General features: G+C 36.5%; 1 protein-coding gene across 1 annotated transcript in view; it reads right to left on the bottom strand.

Annotated features, from left to right (window-relative positions):
• The window catches only part of ari-1 (E3 ubiquitin-protein ligase ariadne-1), a 53,349-nt gene extending 35,496 nt beyond the window's left edge, over positions 1–17,853 (bottom strand). Inside the window, exons 1-4 of the mRNA XM_081733387.1 lie at positions 17,446–17,853; positions 9,569–9,730; positions 7,089–7,151; positions 2,273–2,488 (exon numbers count right to left, since the gene is read on the bottom strand). Of these exons, the coding sequence (XP_081589513.1) occupies positions 2,273–2,488; positions 7,089–7,151; positions 9,569–9,730; positions 17,446–17,661 (657 nt within the window). The 5' untranslated portion in view covers positions 17,662–17,853. The remainder of the gene's footprint in view (positions 1–2,272; positions 2,489–7,088; positions 7,152–9,568; positions 9,731–17,445) is intronic.
• Between the last annotated feature and the right edge of the window lie 6 nt (positions 17,854–17,859).

Here is a 17,859-nt window from a genome sequence, read left to right as displayed (position 1 = left end):
GTATAAAGGTAACCAAGAAAGTTCTGTCGCTTTTTGTGGACGTCTGTGTTCAATTGCCCTCACACCGTGAATTGAATGTGAATGGAGATAAGACGAAGGTCAGTTGTTACTGTAAGTATATCCAACATACTACCTGGTTGTGGCAGTTCAGTTACACCGTGAACTTGTGTAAGGACAGAGTGAACATGGAACCTCCACAGAGCGTCATAAGGGCGTGTATGCTGTACGAGTTCAAAATGGGGTCAAACACCTCTGCAGCGAGGCGAAGATATGCCAGGGCTTTGGTGAGGGTGTCGTGACTACGCGGACAGTGCAGCAGCAGTATAACGAAGTTTAAAAACGGTGACGAAACACTCGAAGACGCATCACGTGCCGGAAGACCAATACACGTACAAATGAAGTGGCTAGACATGTGAGAAACTGGGACTACAATTCAGTATGAGTGGAGAAATCATTCGGCAGCACCTAAATCAACTTGGGAAGCACTACGTGCACTATGTCTTACACGATTTGACTCCGGGCCAGAAGGCAACGCGAGCAGACACCTGTACTTCTTTGCTGTCTCGTCTGAAGAAGGAGCCATTTCTGGACAGAATATTGTTGACATGTGATGAGAAGTGGGTCCTGTACTAAGCTCCACGGCGTCGATTATATGAACCGGTTTTAAAACAGCCGAAACCAGCACTGCATCAGAAGAAAGTCCTCCTGTGTGTCTGGTGGTCTTCTCGTGGCATAGTGCATCGGAAACTGTTACCAGCTGGTCAGAGCATCAATGCAACTGTGCATCAACAGTTGAGCCGTGTTCAAGAAAAACTCAAAACTCTGGAGCCAGCATTTCTGAATTGTAAAGGGGTCCTCCTGTTAGAGGGCAACGCTAAGCTCCACGTGGTTATGACGATCCGGGATACTATTCTATGCCTTGGATGGGCAACTATTACATCCGCCATACTCCCCGGACATTGTAACGTCCGATGATCACCTGTTCCATTCCTTGAACAATCACCTTAGAGGACGCCAGTTTAAAACCCTAGTAGAGGTGCAAAATGCACTTGATACTTTCTTCGCTTCACAGTAGACCAAGTTCTACCGTGATGGAATTCATGGCCTTCCAGAACGTTGGAAAAATATGACTCGGTTTGTTAGCCTAGAACAACATCTAATGACAAGCTTTCGTTTCTGAGGCCATGAATCTACAGTTTATTTACAAGATACAACACCTGTCAGCTCCTTACAACCAGATACCGCCTATTTTTTATTTTCTCCAGTGGGTCTGTTATTCACATTGTTTATCTATTAATTTCTCCAGTGGGTCTGTTTTTCACATAGTTTATCTATTAATTTCTCCAGTGGGTTTGTTATTCACACTCTAACTTATTTCACAAATTATTCAACATGAAGCTGAATACTACCAGATACTACCACTGTAATGCTATACGTTGATGCAAATGAAAGCAACTATTATTTTAAACATTCCCTACAAATTCGTCATTTTACACAGTGTTGCAAACTCTACCAATGTTTACTATATCTTCAGGACGGTTTGAGGTTATCAAATTGCCGGTGTCAATGATTGTTTTGTCTGCAGGAAACCATCTGACTCCTTAGATACAGTACTTATCTTAGACCTTTTCGAAATAAAGCCTGTATAAAAAAATAAGTTTTCAATTTCTTGTAACTTTTTTCCCCCAAAATTTATCCTAAATTCGTTCTATCATGGTCATAGCTTCCGACACTATGTTATTCATGATATGCACAGCCTCCTTTACCTCCGTTGCCTTATTATTGTTGTAAAGCTACCTGATATTTTGATATTTGTCATACTGTAGCATCCTTAGTTGGCAACCGTGAATAAAGTGTAATATTATAATGTTTCGTTTTACATGTACATTTGAAATAAGTAATAAACTGACGTAGTGTTATTTGAAAAATCGAACTTTGTATTGAGATGGCAACAGTGCTAATCTGGTGATATTGTCGAGCATGTCAAACTTTTCCCCCTTTTGATATTTGCTTGGAACAAAATTTTCAGTTATTTCTGTCAATTAGTTTAGAACTTAGAAAGAGAGGTCACTTTAAAAAGGTGATTCTGTATATAATTAATCACTAGCAACCTTCAATGAGTTATCTGATGCACATCCGCTTAACTATAAACCTAAACTGAACTTCAGTACAATTTCCTACCATATGACACTAGATCTACCAAAATTAATACTATGTGATATAAAAACATTTTTATTTATAAAATTAAAGAAGAAAAAATGTGGCTGCTTACCTCTACAAAACTATTAGTTATTAAATGTTGATACTTGAGCTTAACTTTGGAGTCTCTAACTAGTCTCATAACGGTTTGATCATCCACTAGAATGTCACAGCCATGCGCAGCGCACGCTATTGTTTGACCAACGCCTTCCTCCATTATTTTTGTTGTGAGATATTCTCCCCAGCACTGAGTACAAAAACGGTGACCACACTCCAGGCCTGTCATCAACTAGATTAAACAAAAGATGTTCAAAATTATTACATTATATTATACCTCAACATATAAATGCACTAAGCACTCTATAAAAGTCTACCATAAACTACTTGCAATCCAAACTGTACATCAATTGAAAACTCCTGTTATCTGCAAAATACTCAATATTTTCGAAGAGAAAATTTCGTTCAAATTTGTATCAATAACAATACCCGATTTCTGACATTGTAAAAATCGTGCATTAAATTAATTTAGCTCAATTAAAATTATTTTACAGAGAAGTAATCTATTATCTAAAAATGTATAATTTTATGACGATTGTGGGGAAGGCTACCTTATAAAACTTCGGTTTTCGTTCGGATGGAGTCGAGTGCAGATTATGTAACGTCACCCATACACCCAACGCTTGGGAGACTCTTCAGAATGAGTGAGAACGTTACTGTTTAACAAGTTTGTGAGGCAGTGTTTTGCAATTTTTTTTTATTATTTTTTTTTTTTAACGCTGAAAAGAAAAGCGTGTAGTGATTTTATATTGTATGCTAGCAGAATTTTTGAAATGTTCCTGTTAATGAAAATTCGTGCCATTTTTATAAATATTCCCATTTTTTAAGACTTCCAAACTATGCTGTGCATAAAGATGAGGGTCATATAGAACAGTTCTATCCGTTAATCTTGTCTGTCGATATGTATCAGAGGAAAAAAACAGAGATAACCCAGAAGCAGATTTCTTATTCGATTCAGCGTCTGAAGAATTCCTCCGAAAATCCTCTATACAAACCAGAAGTGGTACCAAATAAACATTTCCGGTTCCATAGCACCATTGATCGCCATACAACAAAAAAGGTAGCACACAGGGACAATCGATTCTTGGAATTGATTCAGCGTTTCAAGTAATGATATCATTTTTACTCCCATCCCTCTACTGAAACCGGAAGTTGCAGAAATTCTCTAGTTTCCGGTTTCAATATTGATCCTCATACAGCAAAAACGGTAGGAGATAACAGCAAGCGGTTTCCTGAAAACGAAAACAACTCAAAGTTCCAACAATAGGTTTCATCTCCCCCGCTGATCACTTCCTGTTTCAACGATAGTCGCCATAGAGCAAAAACGGAAAGAGATATCGAGGAATGGGTTTTTGTTGAGTTGATTTTAGTTTAGCGTCCCTTTCAGCAGCGAGGCTATATGAGACGTGGACCTACTGATTAACGTGGAATCCGAACCACATGAGCTCCCGCAGGAATGGGTTTTTCATATGGATTGAGCGTCCCAAGAATAGCTTTCTTCCCAACATTTCTTCCTCTATTCAAACAGGAAGTCATAAAAATCTACAGATTCAACATTGATTGCCAATCCTGTAAAATGGGAATAGATAGCGAGAAGTATTTTGTTAAAATTTAATTCAGTGCCGCCCGTACAGGTTCCGTTTCAGACTATTTCTCTAATACAACCAAAAGCGTAGAAATCAAATAGTACTTCCCGTTCTCCTTTTAATATTGATTCCCACAGAGCAGGCAAGTAGCCAAAATTTCGTAAAGGGGGAGGAGGGGGGTGGGTCCATTACATGAAACTGTGGTCATCACACTAGGGACTCGATCAATCTAAACTGTTTTACTGGCAACATATATTGGTTTCTTAGGAAAATAAAATGAGGATATCTTAGTAAGTACTTTATTTACAAACTATGAAGAAATCTCGAGTAAAAGAATTAAAAAATGCTGAAAAAGATTTAACAATACTTATGTTCCTTCCTTTGTTCATTCAAATATAACAATTTCCCTTTCATTATGTTCTCAACTACATATCCACTATTATAAAAAAGTACATATTCAATAATGTCTTGTAAAATATTTTACAATATCTGCATTCTTTTCTCTGTTGAATCAAATATTAACAGAACTTCCTTTTTGTTTTTATTATTTCGTCAACTTTTTATTATTTTCTCACTACTGTTTGTTCCAAATGACAGGTTAAAGGAGCAGTAGAAAACTGTTTTTGAAATAACATGTATGATTCTGCAGAGAAGCGATGACGAAAAATTATGATAAAAAATATCCATACTGTTACAGAACAGTACTATAATTTCGAAAGCCTAAAATTTCCCTGACTAGTAGCAGAAATTTTGAAAACTCCGTAATTTTTCTAAAAATTTCAAGTCCCTGACGTTTCCAGGATATCCCGCTCATTCGCCACCATGCAAGTAATACAAATCTCCTCATAAAAAAGAGTAACCAAAAGCATGCTGTAGCTTTTTATTTTTAGCACTGATTTTTCTTTTTCTCGTTTCTTGCTTCATCCTTCCTTAATTTTTTTCATTTCTGGTTCCGAAGAAAGGGGGTCCGGGCACCCCCTTGGCTACGTGCCTGCATAGAGTAAAAAAGGGGAGCTCCTCCGTGGCTAAGCGGTTAGCGTAAGCGCCTTTGGCGTGGGAGGCCCGGGTTCGATTCCCGGCGGGAGCTCATGTGGTTCGGATTCCACGTTAATCAGTAGGTCCACGTCTCATATAGCCTCGCTGCTGAACGGGACGTTAAACTCAAAATCAACTCAACTCAACTGAAGAGTAAAAAGGGAATAGAAGGATTCGGAATCTAAGAACAGATTTAATCTTAGTTTTACTGAATACTAGTTGAAATACCCATTCTTCGCATGGGTCAGATAAAATATCTATGTAAACAAACAACAACGTAAGGAAAAAAAATATCGGTCATTTTCTACAACTTTTACATACCCCGTACACGCCCCGTGAGACCCCCAATTTTGAAAAAAAAAAAAAAAAAAAAAAAACAAAGGGAGGCCGTATTTGGAAGTCAACGCCTGTAGGAATATCACGATTAATCTCAGCGAAGGCGAAAACTATGGATTTGATCTAATATCGGTTATTTTGGATTACTTTTACATGTCTCGGTATCCCCCTTCCCCGGTGACCCCCGGTCAGCAGCCAAATAGGATGAATTTGGAAGTTAATGCGATCGGAGTTTCAACATTGATCTCAGCGACCGCGAAAACTATGATTTCGACACTAATATCGGTCATTTTCTACTACTTTTACATGTCCCGGTAAACGCCTTCCCCTGAGACCCCCCTGGTTGGAATTTTAGAAAAAACGCTTCGTCTTAGTCTGGGCCTGGACCAAGGTACCAGTGACAAAAATTTGGTAACTCTCGGTCCACTCGTCTGGACCCCAGGCCGCACACAGACACAAAAAAACTCTCTACTTTATTTATATTAAGATTGATTCCTACGTAGTAATAATTGTAAGAGATAACGAAACACACTGTTTTTGATTATGTAGTCAACATGCGATGAACACGTTCTATCTCCCACGTTAGTCCTCTACTGTAACCTGAAGTTATGGATTTACTACTTCCGGTTTCGATATTGAATTCACATACACAGTTTGGAAATCTACTGAGAAACGAAATCTCAAAAGACGAAATGAAACTTTTTTTTAATTGTTAGCGATTTTATTAATTGTTATTAATTGTGAAAGTCGAGAAAACCTACGGACACGATGCTCTTCACCATAATCTCGTATAGCCAGGAATCGAACAACGTGACACTAAATAAAAGACAGAAACAAATAAAAGAAATAAATAAAAGAAATCGTGAACACTGAATAAAAGACAGAAACAAAAATTTCAGTTAGTGGAAATAAAGTACCTAAAATGAGATGAGTACCTAACGCAAACCGATAGAATTAGAAATAAAAAATGAACCTATCTAAAAGTGAAATCTTTATAATAGTATGTTGAAGAAATAGAATTAAGGTGGCCGGACCACGTTACAAGAATGAATAATGAAGGATGATCTACGAAAAAAAAAGAAAGAAAAAAAGAAAGATTAAAAAAAAAAAAAGATCGAAAGTAAAATTGTTGAGTTTCAATTGAGCTACGGAAAAGGTCGAAAGAAGGCAGGAGTAGGTTGGAAAAGGCTAAGAAGCTGATCAACAACGAAAAGCATGACTCGCTCTCTACAAAATCTCGACACTTTAAGGTTAAAAAGGATGAGAATAACGAACTTTTAAATTTTTACGAATAACATAATATTACAGTAACTACTAATTCCTACTAAAGCATCAACATGTTTATTTTTTTCTCTATGGAAATTCTATATAGTGTAGAAAACAAACTTTCAATACTATGTTGAGAGATTAATTTAAGAGATGTGAGCCAACACTACAGGGTGTCTACTAAAATTCCAAAATGAAATTTCGTGACTTTTTCGTGACCCTTTCTTTACCAAATCATGAAATTTCCTAACATTTTCAAGAGCGAATTTGGGTGCGAATTAGGCCGAATTTTCATCCATGCAACAGAAACGTATTTTGCTTGCAATTTGGTAGCGTCTAAACCCAACCATGTACATTTTTGGTGGTGAATTTTGACGTTTTATAGAACAAAATTTTCCAATCTGTACTTACATTTGTACAGTTAAAAAAAATCGTGACCCCAAAGCTAAATTTCGTGACTTTCATGACCGTTTTCTGATTTCGTGACTTTTTCGTAACATTCGTGACCGATAGACACCCTGACACTACAGGTTCTGTCATTTGTTACACAAAAAATAAGATAGAAGTTATGAATGAATACACCTATAGTTAACGATTAGAGCAACTTACAGATGTTGGCTGGTTGCTGAAGCAGATCTCACATTCCTCAGTGGCTGACGTTCTTTTCTGTTGCTGAAAAACAAAAAAATAAACATTCAGTGTATTGTGGGATCTTTTAAACTGAGTTTGGTCTTGCTTTACTTCGAAGTAACTCAAAAAGAAAAAGAAATTTAAAAGATACGACGTCCTAAAATAATAATAATAATTAAAAAACTATTATTAAAACTAAATGCTGATATTTAAACTTGTTTTATTAGGTGTTTGTTTCTTGAATTTATTACATTACTTGTATGTCTCCCATTTATGTTCACATCTTGTAGTAAATATGTGCTATTCACTGCTGAAAATTGTTCTTCGTAATGATGGAAGTAAAGAGGAGATCGACCTTTTGTTACCTACCCTGAGTAAAGAGAAGCGGAAAACCCTGACACATCCACGTCATCTGCATATATACATTAACGAAAGAGGAAACAACTGATTTTTTAACACACCAAATTCTTTGTAGATGTGAATTCTGTAACGCACAAAAAGCGAAAAAGTGACTGAGTGGACCGAGATTCGAACCCGGGATCTCCGGCATACCATGCTGAAGCGTTAAACACTTCGCCATTCAATCCACTTCCCTGAACAGCCACTCACTCTCCACTCGGACCACCTGGGTTGACCACAGATCACTGCTGTGCATTTCATAGGTGCTCAATATATGGACACAGTGATTGTCTAAGCACAGCCCCCAGTGGTCTGTGGTGTGCTATTCACTACTAAAAAAATCTGTCCCGAGTGGAGCACCGACATTGAGAGTGAGTAGCAGTTCCGGAAAACGGACTGGCTGGCGCAGTGGTTAACACATCGGTACGGAATGCCGGAGGTCCCGGGTTCGAGTCCCAGTCCAGTTAATCACTTTTTCACTCTGTACGACATCTGCTCCTTGATTCTTTGAAACATTATGCTTAGTTCTGATAACTACCCTCTTCTAACTGTAACTGAAAGATTACTATGGTGGCAACTACAGTACCTTACCACAAAACTGATTTTTAATTGTCCGCTAAATGTTACAAGTATTCTAATATCAATATAGCAATCAATTACCACAGAAATTCTTTCCTTTCAGCATTATAGCATAAAATGTTCATGAAACTTTATATATGTATTTATTTAAAAAAAACATGGATGAGAGCACAAGATGTTTTTCCCAGCATTTAATATCCATTAACCTTTGTACACCGGGCAGAGATTTGAACAAAATCGTAGACTTTCACGTGGGGGGCCGTGGTGACACCTCTAATACTAATCTCAGGGTAAAGACTGATACCTTGTTGGAACGCTTATTCCAACAAGGTATCACTTGTGGCATTCGCGCCCTATTCGTAGAACAAAAAATCCTAAAAAGTAAGAAAAAAATAGAATTTTGGGGCCCCTTACAGTCACCCTACGCTGACAAAATGAAGCTGATATGTACGCAAATACACGTGTGATAATAATATAAAAAATGTACGGCCACTGCTGCAATACAAAGCGAGATCGAAATTCAGAACAAGTTTCCTATAAAAACACCCTGTATATTATTTTCGAAAGGGCTGTTGCAGACCTTCACGTTGTCGGTCTGGTGACCTTCCTAATTAACAGTCATAATTCATACATCGTTGGGAAGCTAATGGATCAGAGATTTCACAACGTAACTCTTGTGCGATTCCCGTCCTATTCATAGAAGAAGAAATCTTGCCTTATATGGAACCGACCAGGAAATAAATGAAGGGTAAAGGGAAAAAACAAGAAATGTCCATGTATGTGCTTTTTCGGGTGCTTTGTCCTATTTGTTGGCGACTCTTGGTACTAGACTGTATATGCCATGCATGCCTAGATGTAGAAATATCCATGTAAAAAGGGGCGAAAGATTTAATAATCCTATTTTTTTTTAACACGGTTTTCAATATTAAAACGCCGTTTTCTCGAAAATGCAGTTTTGTGACATTCCTTCTTTCTTTCCCTTTACGCTTCAAATGTAATTTACGTATTAAAAAAAAAGCTCAAAAAATTGGTTAACTTTGCCCCTCCTCTATTCCCCCCCATATAAGCAACAAGTACTTTTGCAGGGTACTAGCGTGTAGTGGACTACTTCATTGCTTCTCATACTAATTTTTATGACTATAACTGAGAGAATGCCCCGAAGAAACCTGGTGAAAAAAAAAAAAACGAACTTGACCCTCCCCCACTCAGCCGTGGTACACTCAACTTAAATAAAATGCATATCAGCGGCAAGTTTCATCCTTCAGGAACACACTGATACCAAAATTATCTTCGTAGCTTAATTAGGGGCTGAGCTCTTAAGGTTTAAAGCCTTGACGAAGCAGCTTTAAACAAAAGGGAGTCTTTTCGCTGGAGCTTAAGACCAAAAAACGCCATTCCGAAATTTGTTTGTTGTGATTGTGAGAAAACTACGAAATACATCAATGAAGAACCTCAGTATCAGATGAAATGTGTGCTGTTACCTTTGAATTTTTATTTCTGCCACCAGTTGTCTTCCTAAAAGGATTCACAACTCTCGCCTCAGCGAACAACTGCTCCTGGTCACCGTCATAGAACCTCTCCATCAACTTCTCTTTGTCCCATTTAAAATGGTTCAACAGAATTCTAGTAATCGTTGTTGGAATCTGAAATCCAAATAATAAGAAAACGTTGAATTAGTCAATTTGTTGTATGTATACCTATTCATAATCAACACTAAATAATTTAAGAAGAGAACTCGAGATTCACGCCACAAAATATAAAAGTTAAACTTAAAAACTTACGAAATTATTAATCTACAATACAAAGAGGTGTGTAAATCTGATAACCTTAATTACAAGCTTTTACCACTAAGCTCTATTAGATCATTATAATTCAGTTGTAGAGCATTCAGTGTATAATATAATAGTCATTAAGAAATATCTTCACGTCGAACGAAGGTAACATTTATTGAATAAGTTAACAAAACGTAGCACGACAGCTCGTCTTATGTTTACTCTCGATCGCTAAAGCGTGAATATTTTAAGTAACAGTAAGTAAATAACGACGTACAAATGATAAAGAATAAACATTTCAACAACAACGATTACATACCAACCACACTCTAAATATATAAAACTTTAGTACACATGGACCAGGTTTTGGATAGCTTTTTCCAATTACGAGGGTAAGTCAAAAATTATCCGCAATGTAGCTGTAACTTGTCCTCGTTTATCTTATTGCTATGTTGTTCTGGTCATGGTATGAAAGTTTGATCCTAATTCCTTCATTTGTCTCCCTTTTGTTGCAGATACATCATGGCCGCTCCATTAGAAGTTTGCACAAAAGAGGAACAACAAGCAATGATCCGGTTTTTTGTAGTCGGAAGTTGTATCAGGGGCCGCAATCTATCACAGACTTTCGGCACAATACGGGAACAGTGTTTTCCCGGAACGAAGTGTCTACGAATGGTTTGAAAAAATCAAAAATGTTTGCACAAGTGTTACGCACGTGAAAAAAAAAAAAAAAAAATGGAAACATCAACAATCGCCCAGTAAGAAAAAGTTCAAAACCCAACCATCCGCAGGAAAACTGATCCTACCGTTTTTTGGGACTCACAAGACCCAATACTGGAACATTATCTGCAGAGTAGCACAACAATAAACAGTAGGCGTTACAGTGAAATGATTACTGACACGTTAAAGCCTCCAGTTTGAAACAAACATCGAGGACTACTGTTGAAAGATGTTGTGTTGTCGTACGCTCAATATTGTTATCATTTGTGGCCGTAAATAGTAGTCTGGATCTCTTTCTCGTGCAAACATTTTGAATTTTTCAATCCATTCGTAGACACTTCGTTGCGGCAAGACAATGTTCCCCATATTGCACCAAAAGTCTTTGATGGATCGCGGCCCTTATACACCTTCCAACCACAAAGCCGGATCACTGCTCGTTATTCCTCTTCGGTGCAAACTTGTAATACAGCAGCCATTGTCTATTTGCAACAAAAGGCAAATGGAGGGATTAGGACCAAACTTAAATAGCATGACCACAACAATATAACAATAAAATAAACAAGTCAGGTCAGTATGAACAATGTAAAACGAGTTATGTCAACATTGAGAATAATTTTTGATTTATCCTCGTACATTATTTTTCCCCTTTTGTTTTACATCTATTCAGACATCAATCATTCCGTTTTTCAATGTTATTTTCTTCTGTTTTAAAGTGATTACACTTCATAAAATATTTTAAAATAGTAATATTTAAAAAAAAAAATCAAAAGTACGTTAAGTAGAGAACCTGTCCCCATCATTATTGTTCTTGAGATAATTATTTTCTGACTAAATTCAGTAACGTCTCAAAAGCGTTATTCAGGTAAATCTTAATCTGGATTGATCCGCTTTCTGCTAAAAGACCACCTGCGGTTCTATAGAAAGGCTTAACGGACAACCAGCTACAGCACCTGCATAAGGATTTACACATTTGCCGCACTGAAAAAAAATGAAATCTTTGAGGTTTACGTCCCACGGTTATGCCGGTTAGGCTAAAGGAGACGGTGATGATGAGAAATGAATGAAATGGTGGAATGAAGAAAGTGGGAGGAAACGGGAGAACCCCGAGAAAATCCACGCACACGGTGTTTGTCCACCACAAAGTTCACTTGGCGGGGGCTGGGATCGAACCCGGGACCCCAAGCACCAGAGGTGAACGCTCTACCACATTTGCCGCACTGAGTCTTAATACCTAATGAAATCTGTGTGAGAGAAATCCATTGCAAATGAACTGTCATAAAATGCGTTCTGTGAAACCAACAGAGAATAATAAATATTTCTTGCACGAATGTGTAATGGGGAAACTTCACTCATGACAGTTGGGCTGGAATTCGAGAAAATAAAAATATTCGATGTTAGAAAATCTGCAAACTTTTCACATTATTATTGCTAAACTGTTAACTTGGGTACATATTTTAAAACACAAACTCGTACGTCGTATGGATACAAGGTAAGAGTTTGAATTTTCACATTACATTTTACCCAATATTACAGGAATAAATTAGGGCACTATTGCAAAAAATGAAAGTTTCCTACAATAATACTATTATTACGTACAACCAACATTTGTGGTGAGCATATGGTCTTGTTTTATATCAACTATATCAGGATTAACCACGGGTCTGACATATGAACATTCCATGAAGTAAGAGCCAAATGCCCCTTGAGTACTATCTGCAAACTTATTTTATATACGGTATAGTATTTTGCTAATGGTCGATTAAATTCTAGTTGTTAGAATAAGTGCATTTCCTAAAGAACACATCTCGAATATCTTATTTACTATATATTTGCTCTACACTGCCTACATATTATGGAAATTTATCACATGTAATACGCATTGTAAAACTATGGACTATATGCAACTCATTATAGGCACAAGAACTTGTCCCTTTCTTCTTAAACCCTTCGTTTTCACACATTATCTGCGCTCCCTTTACACTAATCTACTTCACGTAAGATTTTGATAAGGAACATTTCTTTGTACACAAAGAATATTTTGCGACTTCAATTTATTGAAACAGGAAGAATCTGTAAATTTTTACGGATGGATTCAGAAGTAAAATTATATAGTTAAAAGAGAAAACATACCTTACATTACATCTTTATACATTTTTCTTAAACACAAACTCTTTCAAGGCTTTTCATACCTCTTTTTCAACCTGGTCTCTTTGGCTGCACTCATAAAAGAAGGGTGCTTAATGTTAAGAATTTTTCTTCTGTTAAATCTCGTACCTCCAATAAAATAACTTAAAATGAAATTTCGTGACCTTTTCTTTACCAAACCATAAAATTTCATAACATTCTCAAGAGGGAATTTGGAAGCGAATTAGGCCAAATTTTCATGCATGCAATAGAAGCGTGCTTTGTTAGCGATTTGGTAGCGTTTAAAGCTGACCACAGACATCTTTGGTGATGAATTTTGATGTTTTACAGAACAAAATTTTCCAGTTTGCACTCATATTTGTAAAAAATAAATAAATAAAATAAAATAAAAATAAAATAATAATAATAATAATAATGGTGATCCAAAAGCTAAATTTCTTGACTTCCATGACCGTTTTCTGATTTCGTGACATTCGTTATCGATAGACACCCTGTTTCCACACTATCAAATTATGAAGGACAAAGTTCTTAATCGTTATAAGATTAAAAGTGATTCATATGTTTGAAGGACCATTGTGCCAATAATTTCTGGTTTAAAAACCTTCACTTTTTCATTTATCAGGCAATTCATTGTCACTATCTTTGAAAGTTTTTCTTAAGAATTTTTCCTCAGAGCACATTCACTTCAGGAGGATTTCACAGTCTTGCGTTTAAATACTACGTCCGGAAATAGGCTTTGTTAATGTAAAACTATATGATTTGTCGAAAGCATTTGATACGGTGTCTGATGATATTTTCTTACAAAAACTAGAATTCTATGGTTTTGATAATGCAGCTCTGTCACTTCTTTATTCGTATTTAAATGGACGATATCAGAGAGTTGTTTATGAAAGGAAAGAGTCTAACCTATTGCGTGTTAGACACGGAGTACCTCAGGGATCTATTCTTGGTCCGATTCTTTTTATTATTTATATTAATGACCTTCTATACAACGTCGCTTCACCCTTCGTTAATAGTTATTTATTTGCTGATAATCTCAATATCTGTGTTAACTCACGACAAAAAGACTCAGTTCAGTCTATATTAAACATCACCTGAGATATTATTAAAGACTGGTGTACTTCCAACTTATTTTGTATTCACTGATAAGATCAAAAACTTGGTGCTTACCTACAATAAAAAAAATTCGAATGCAGAACTTAAAAAATATTCCGCTCCTTTTTTGGGGTTTTTAATTGATAATCATTTGAATTGGGAGACCATATCCTTAAGGTAGTATCTAGAGCTAGTAAAGTTTATCTAATACGTAGATTAAGATTGTGCGTAAGTTTAAAGGTATTAGGTTTAAATGTAGGTTTAAAACTGTTTATTATGCAAAAATTCACAGTCATTTAAGTTATGGCTCGATACTTTAGGGCCATCAGTCCTCCATCAAAAGGCTATATATTATATGTATGTAAGATTGATGCTCGGTCTCCCTAGTCGTGCACACTGTAGGCCAAGCTTCGTTAAATTAGGAATTATGACAGTACCTGCAATTTTCATATACCAATGTTTGCTTTGCATCAAGGAAAACAATCATATTTACAATGACTTAGGGTACTCTCATACTTATGAAACTAGAAACAGGAACCGTTTAGAATTATTTACATGTGAATATAGTAAGACAGAAAAGACCTTTTGCAATGTGTCACTTAAATTTTATAATTTTTTTCCTATATTTTTAAGAGAACTTCCATTTCTGGCTTTTAAAAAACAAGTACAGAAATGACTTATTAATAATTGTATATATAGTGTTGAAGAATGTCTTGAACTCAAAATTGATAGTTAAAATATTTGCGTCTCTTATGCAATGATCTTTGTTTATATTATGGTATGTTATATATGTAACCCTAAAATTTTCAACTTCTATCTATTTCTGACGATTGTAATACATCTGATGTTCTCAGGTGTTTCTGCAATAAAATCTATTATTATTATTAATACTACGTTACATTAGATTAATTCCTTTCTTAATACATTCACTGCGATTACCGTACCTACATTTACGGTTTGTACAATTTCGACGCTGCCTTCAGGAAATTACGGACAACTAACTAGTTTGTAGTAGAGGACTTGAACAAACTCAAAATCTTCGACGTGCTCACTTTTCTCTTTCACACCATCACCATGATGTTCATATCTGAATATGTTAACTGTCCCTTCGTTTGCCACACTTTGTGCTCAATATCAGAAACGCGTGCCTCTCTACAAAACTTAGTAACTCCTGTTCCTCACGAACACATGCTGTTATAAAACTGACAATCGAAATGCCACATGGAACGTCAGAGGTAATCAACTGCCTCATTACACCTAACGTCTGACATCATCATGCCTTTATCTAAAATACTGTAGTACCAGAAAGACACGGTTCTTAACACACACACACACACACACACACACAAAGAATGTTTAAGAAAAAATCCACACGCAATTAGTGATTAAAATTATCCAGTTAGATATGTATGAGATTCTTAATCCTATCAGCTAAAAATGCTATATTTCTCTTGTGAGATAGCGACATGTAATAAAAATAATGACAGGTTTTTCACTCTTCCTCAGATTTTATCAGAATTTATTATCTCCAAGCGGGTTCACTCGAGCAGACGGTTCTAGAAAAATGGTAAAACACGATGTGAAACATCTTTAGTGAAGGAACGAGGGTGAATATAGGTAATTTCTGTCAGTGTAGACTATATTGAAAAATAAATGAATTTTGAGTGATAGGGAACATATTGTATGTGTAAGTGTGCTGTTCCACTATCCTCGTTTATGAGTATACCCACATCGCTGACGCGCCTGCTCCCTACGGACGCACCCCCTCAGACCCCCTACTGCGCTCCTGCGTTGGCTTTGTTAGGTGCCATTCGTGATTTTTAGTGGTCACCTAACACAAGTTGATTCGTGTTTTATGCAGTGTAGTTTTTATGCCTTATATCCACACTGTACTATACTAAACCCTCCTGAAGTCAATCGGCGAGTAGTACTGGAGATGCATGCTCTGCTAAAAGAAACACAAAGATCTAACATAACCTGAAAATGTAAGGAATCTACCAAAATTTGGTAGAACCGTCTGCTCAGGTAATGCCCTCCAAACTATCTTGAGGTAATGCCCTCCAAACTATCTTTAACAAGCCATCTACTTCTAATAAATCTCAATGAAATACTTCTCATTACAAATGATTATTAATATAAAATTATTCCACTGAAGTTGATGCAAGCAGAGTTGAACTCTAGACAGACAGTACGTTAAGAGATGAACAGTGAATAGAGTATTTGTTTAGCAGTACTTGAATAACCCTCATTACTGTAAGGTGAATTCATCAGAAGATCGCTGTCAATCTCTCCACTCCACGTATTCCTCTCTTACTAACTGCCAGAGATCCTAATTTTCGTCTATTCAATCTACATTTTTTCCTTCTGTAACTCGTACAATTGTTTATAGAAATTTAAACAGCCAGATCGAAAATTATTATTGTGAAAACAAGTGAAAGCACTGCATCTTTAAAAGAACATCCAGAATTGTAAGCGCCGAATATTGTGTAGCAAAATTCAACTAAGAAATTTAACAATCCGAAAGTTGTACTAACTTAGACACATTAATATTTAGGAAACAATGATTCAATTGTTTTGAACCTACGGATATCCTTAACAGTTTCGCATTCGCCTATGTGCCGATTCGGGAAGGTTCTAGAATACAGGTCCCCCCATATAGGTTCATAGCTAGATTGGTTCTTTGCTGTACCAAAGTTTAATATTTAATTCACATATTATTGCCGAGCGAGCGTCAGCGAGTGAAGGCGGGTTAGAGCCCCGCAGGGCACGTCCTTTTCTGTCTTTATTACAGTTAAGTGGGAAGGGAGACCTGTGTTCTAGCACCTTGCATACTGATTCGCACAAGTATAAATAAATAACGTCATTCTCGTAAAATTTCTAATCTCTTCTTTACAGCATACGTTTCATTATAATTTCAAAGATACCATCTTGCCAAAACACGGAGCCGAATTCAAATACTAGTAATCTGACAGACCAAAACCACATAACTTGTGCCAAATAATAATAAATGAACTATTACCGCTTAATATATTGGTTAAACTGAAATTATGCACATAATTGTTCTACCGTACGTTTAATGTAGCTTTATTTTTGATTTATAGAACATAATGCATAAATCCACGCGAGTACTGTTGTTTACTACAAAATTCATGTAGACAAACAAAATCACGGAGATGAGCTAAAGAAATCACGCAAGTTATTGTCGTCACATTTGACATTTCACATGACTCACATCGTTCAAGGAGACCAGGAGCAACATCTACTGATGCTGCGTACCTTGTTTCTACAATGTCATATGTTATACGTCATTACATTAGTTCACAGCACCTTTGTTTGCTCTCTTTGACAACAAAAACAATTAGTACAATTATAGAAATTCAATGCCCTTTGGAGAAATGAGACGTAGGCCTACTATAAAGTCCTTTGTCCCCAAACAAAACTAAATGCTTTCTTGAATAGCAATAACTTACGGAACATTATACCGTATCAAAATTTTAACAATAACAAATGCAAAAATTTGCCTCGAATGTTTTTTCTCGCGTATACACAAAAGTCAGTTACCTTCACTAATAAAAAGCGAGCTTATTTCAAATATCACATACCAACACCTCACTGTTGCAACTCACCTCTACAATGGTATTCACTTCCTTTATGGAATCCACCATGTGTTGCACTATTTCCTCTGTTGACAATACTTCATACGGATACTCATCGACTTCTGTTTGTCTCTCTCTAGGATTATTAGTATCAACTTCCATGATTCCCAAATCGACATCATCGCCACTGGATTCATTCCCGGAGTCCACATCGTCATATAATGTCTCTTCTTCAGAATCCATCATTTGCGAAACAAGTCACCACAACCTCCCGCTCCACCACACACTAATATATTTCAATTAAGCTATGTAAAATTACTACCCCAATGATTTAGAAAAGGTCTTATTCTACAAAATGATGCACCTATACACTGACGATGTTTGGTACATGACGTCAGCTCCGAACATTCGCTTAGACTTGTGGGTATCCAGAACGAAGTTAAA

Source organism: Thermobia domestica, chromosome 12 (genome assembly GCF_964235325.1).
Source record: "Thermobia domestica chromosome 12, izTheDome1.hap1.1, whole genome shotgun sequence".
Lineage (NCBI taxonomy): Eukaryota > Metazoa > Arthropoda > Insecta > Zygentoma > Lepismatidae > Thermobia > Thermobia domestica.
This window is presented reverse-complemented; position numbering and strand designations above follow the sequence as displayed.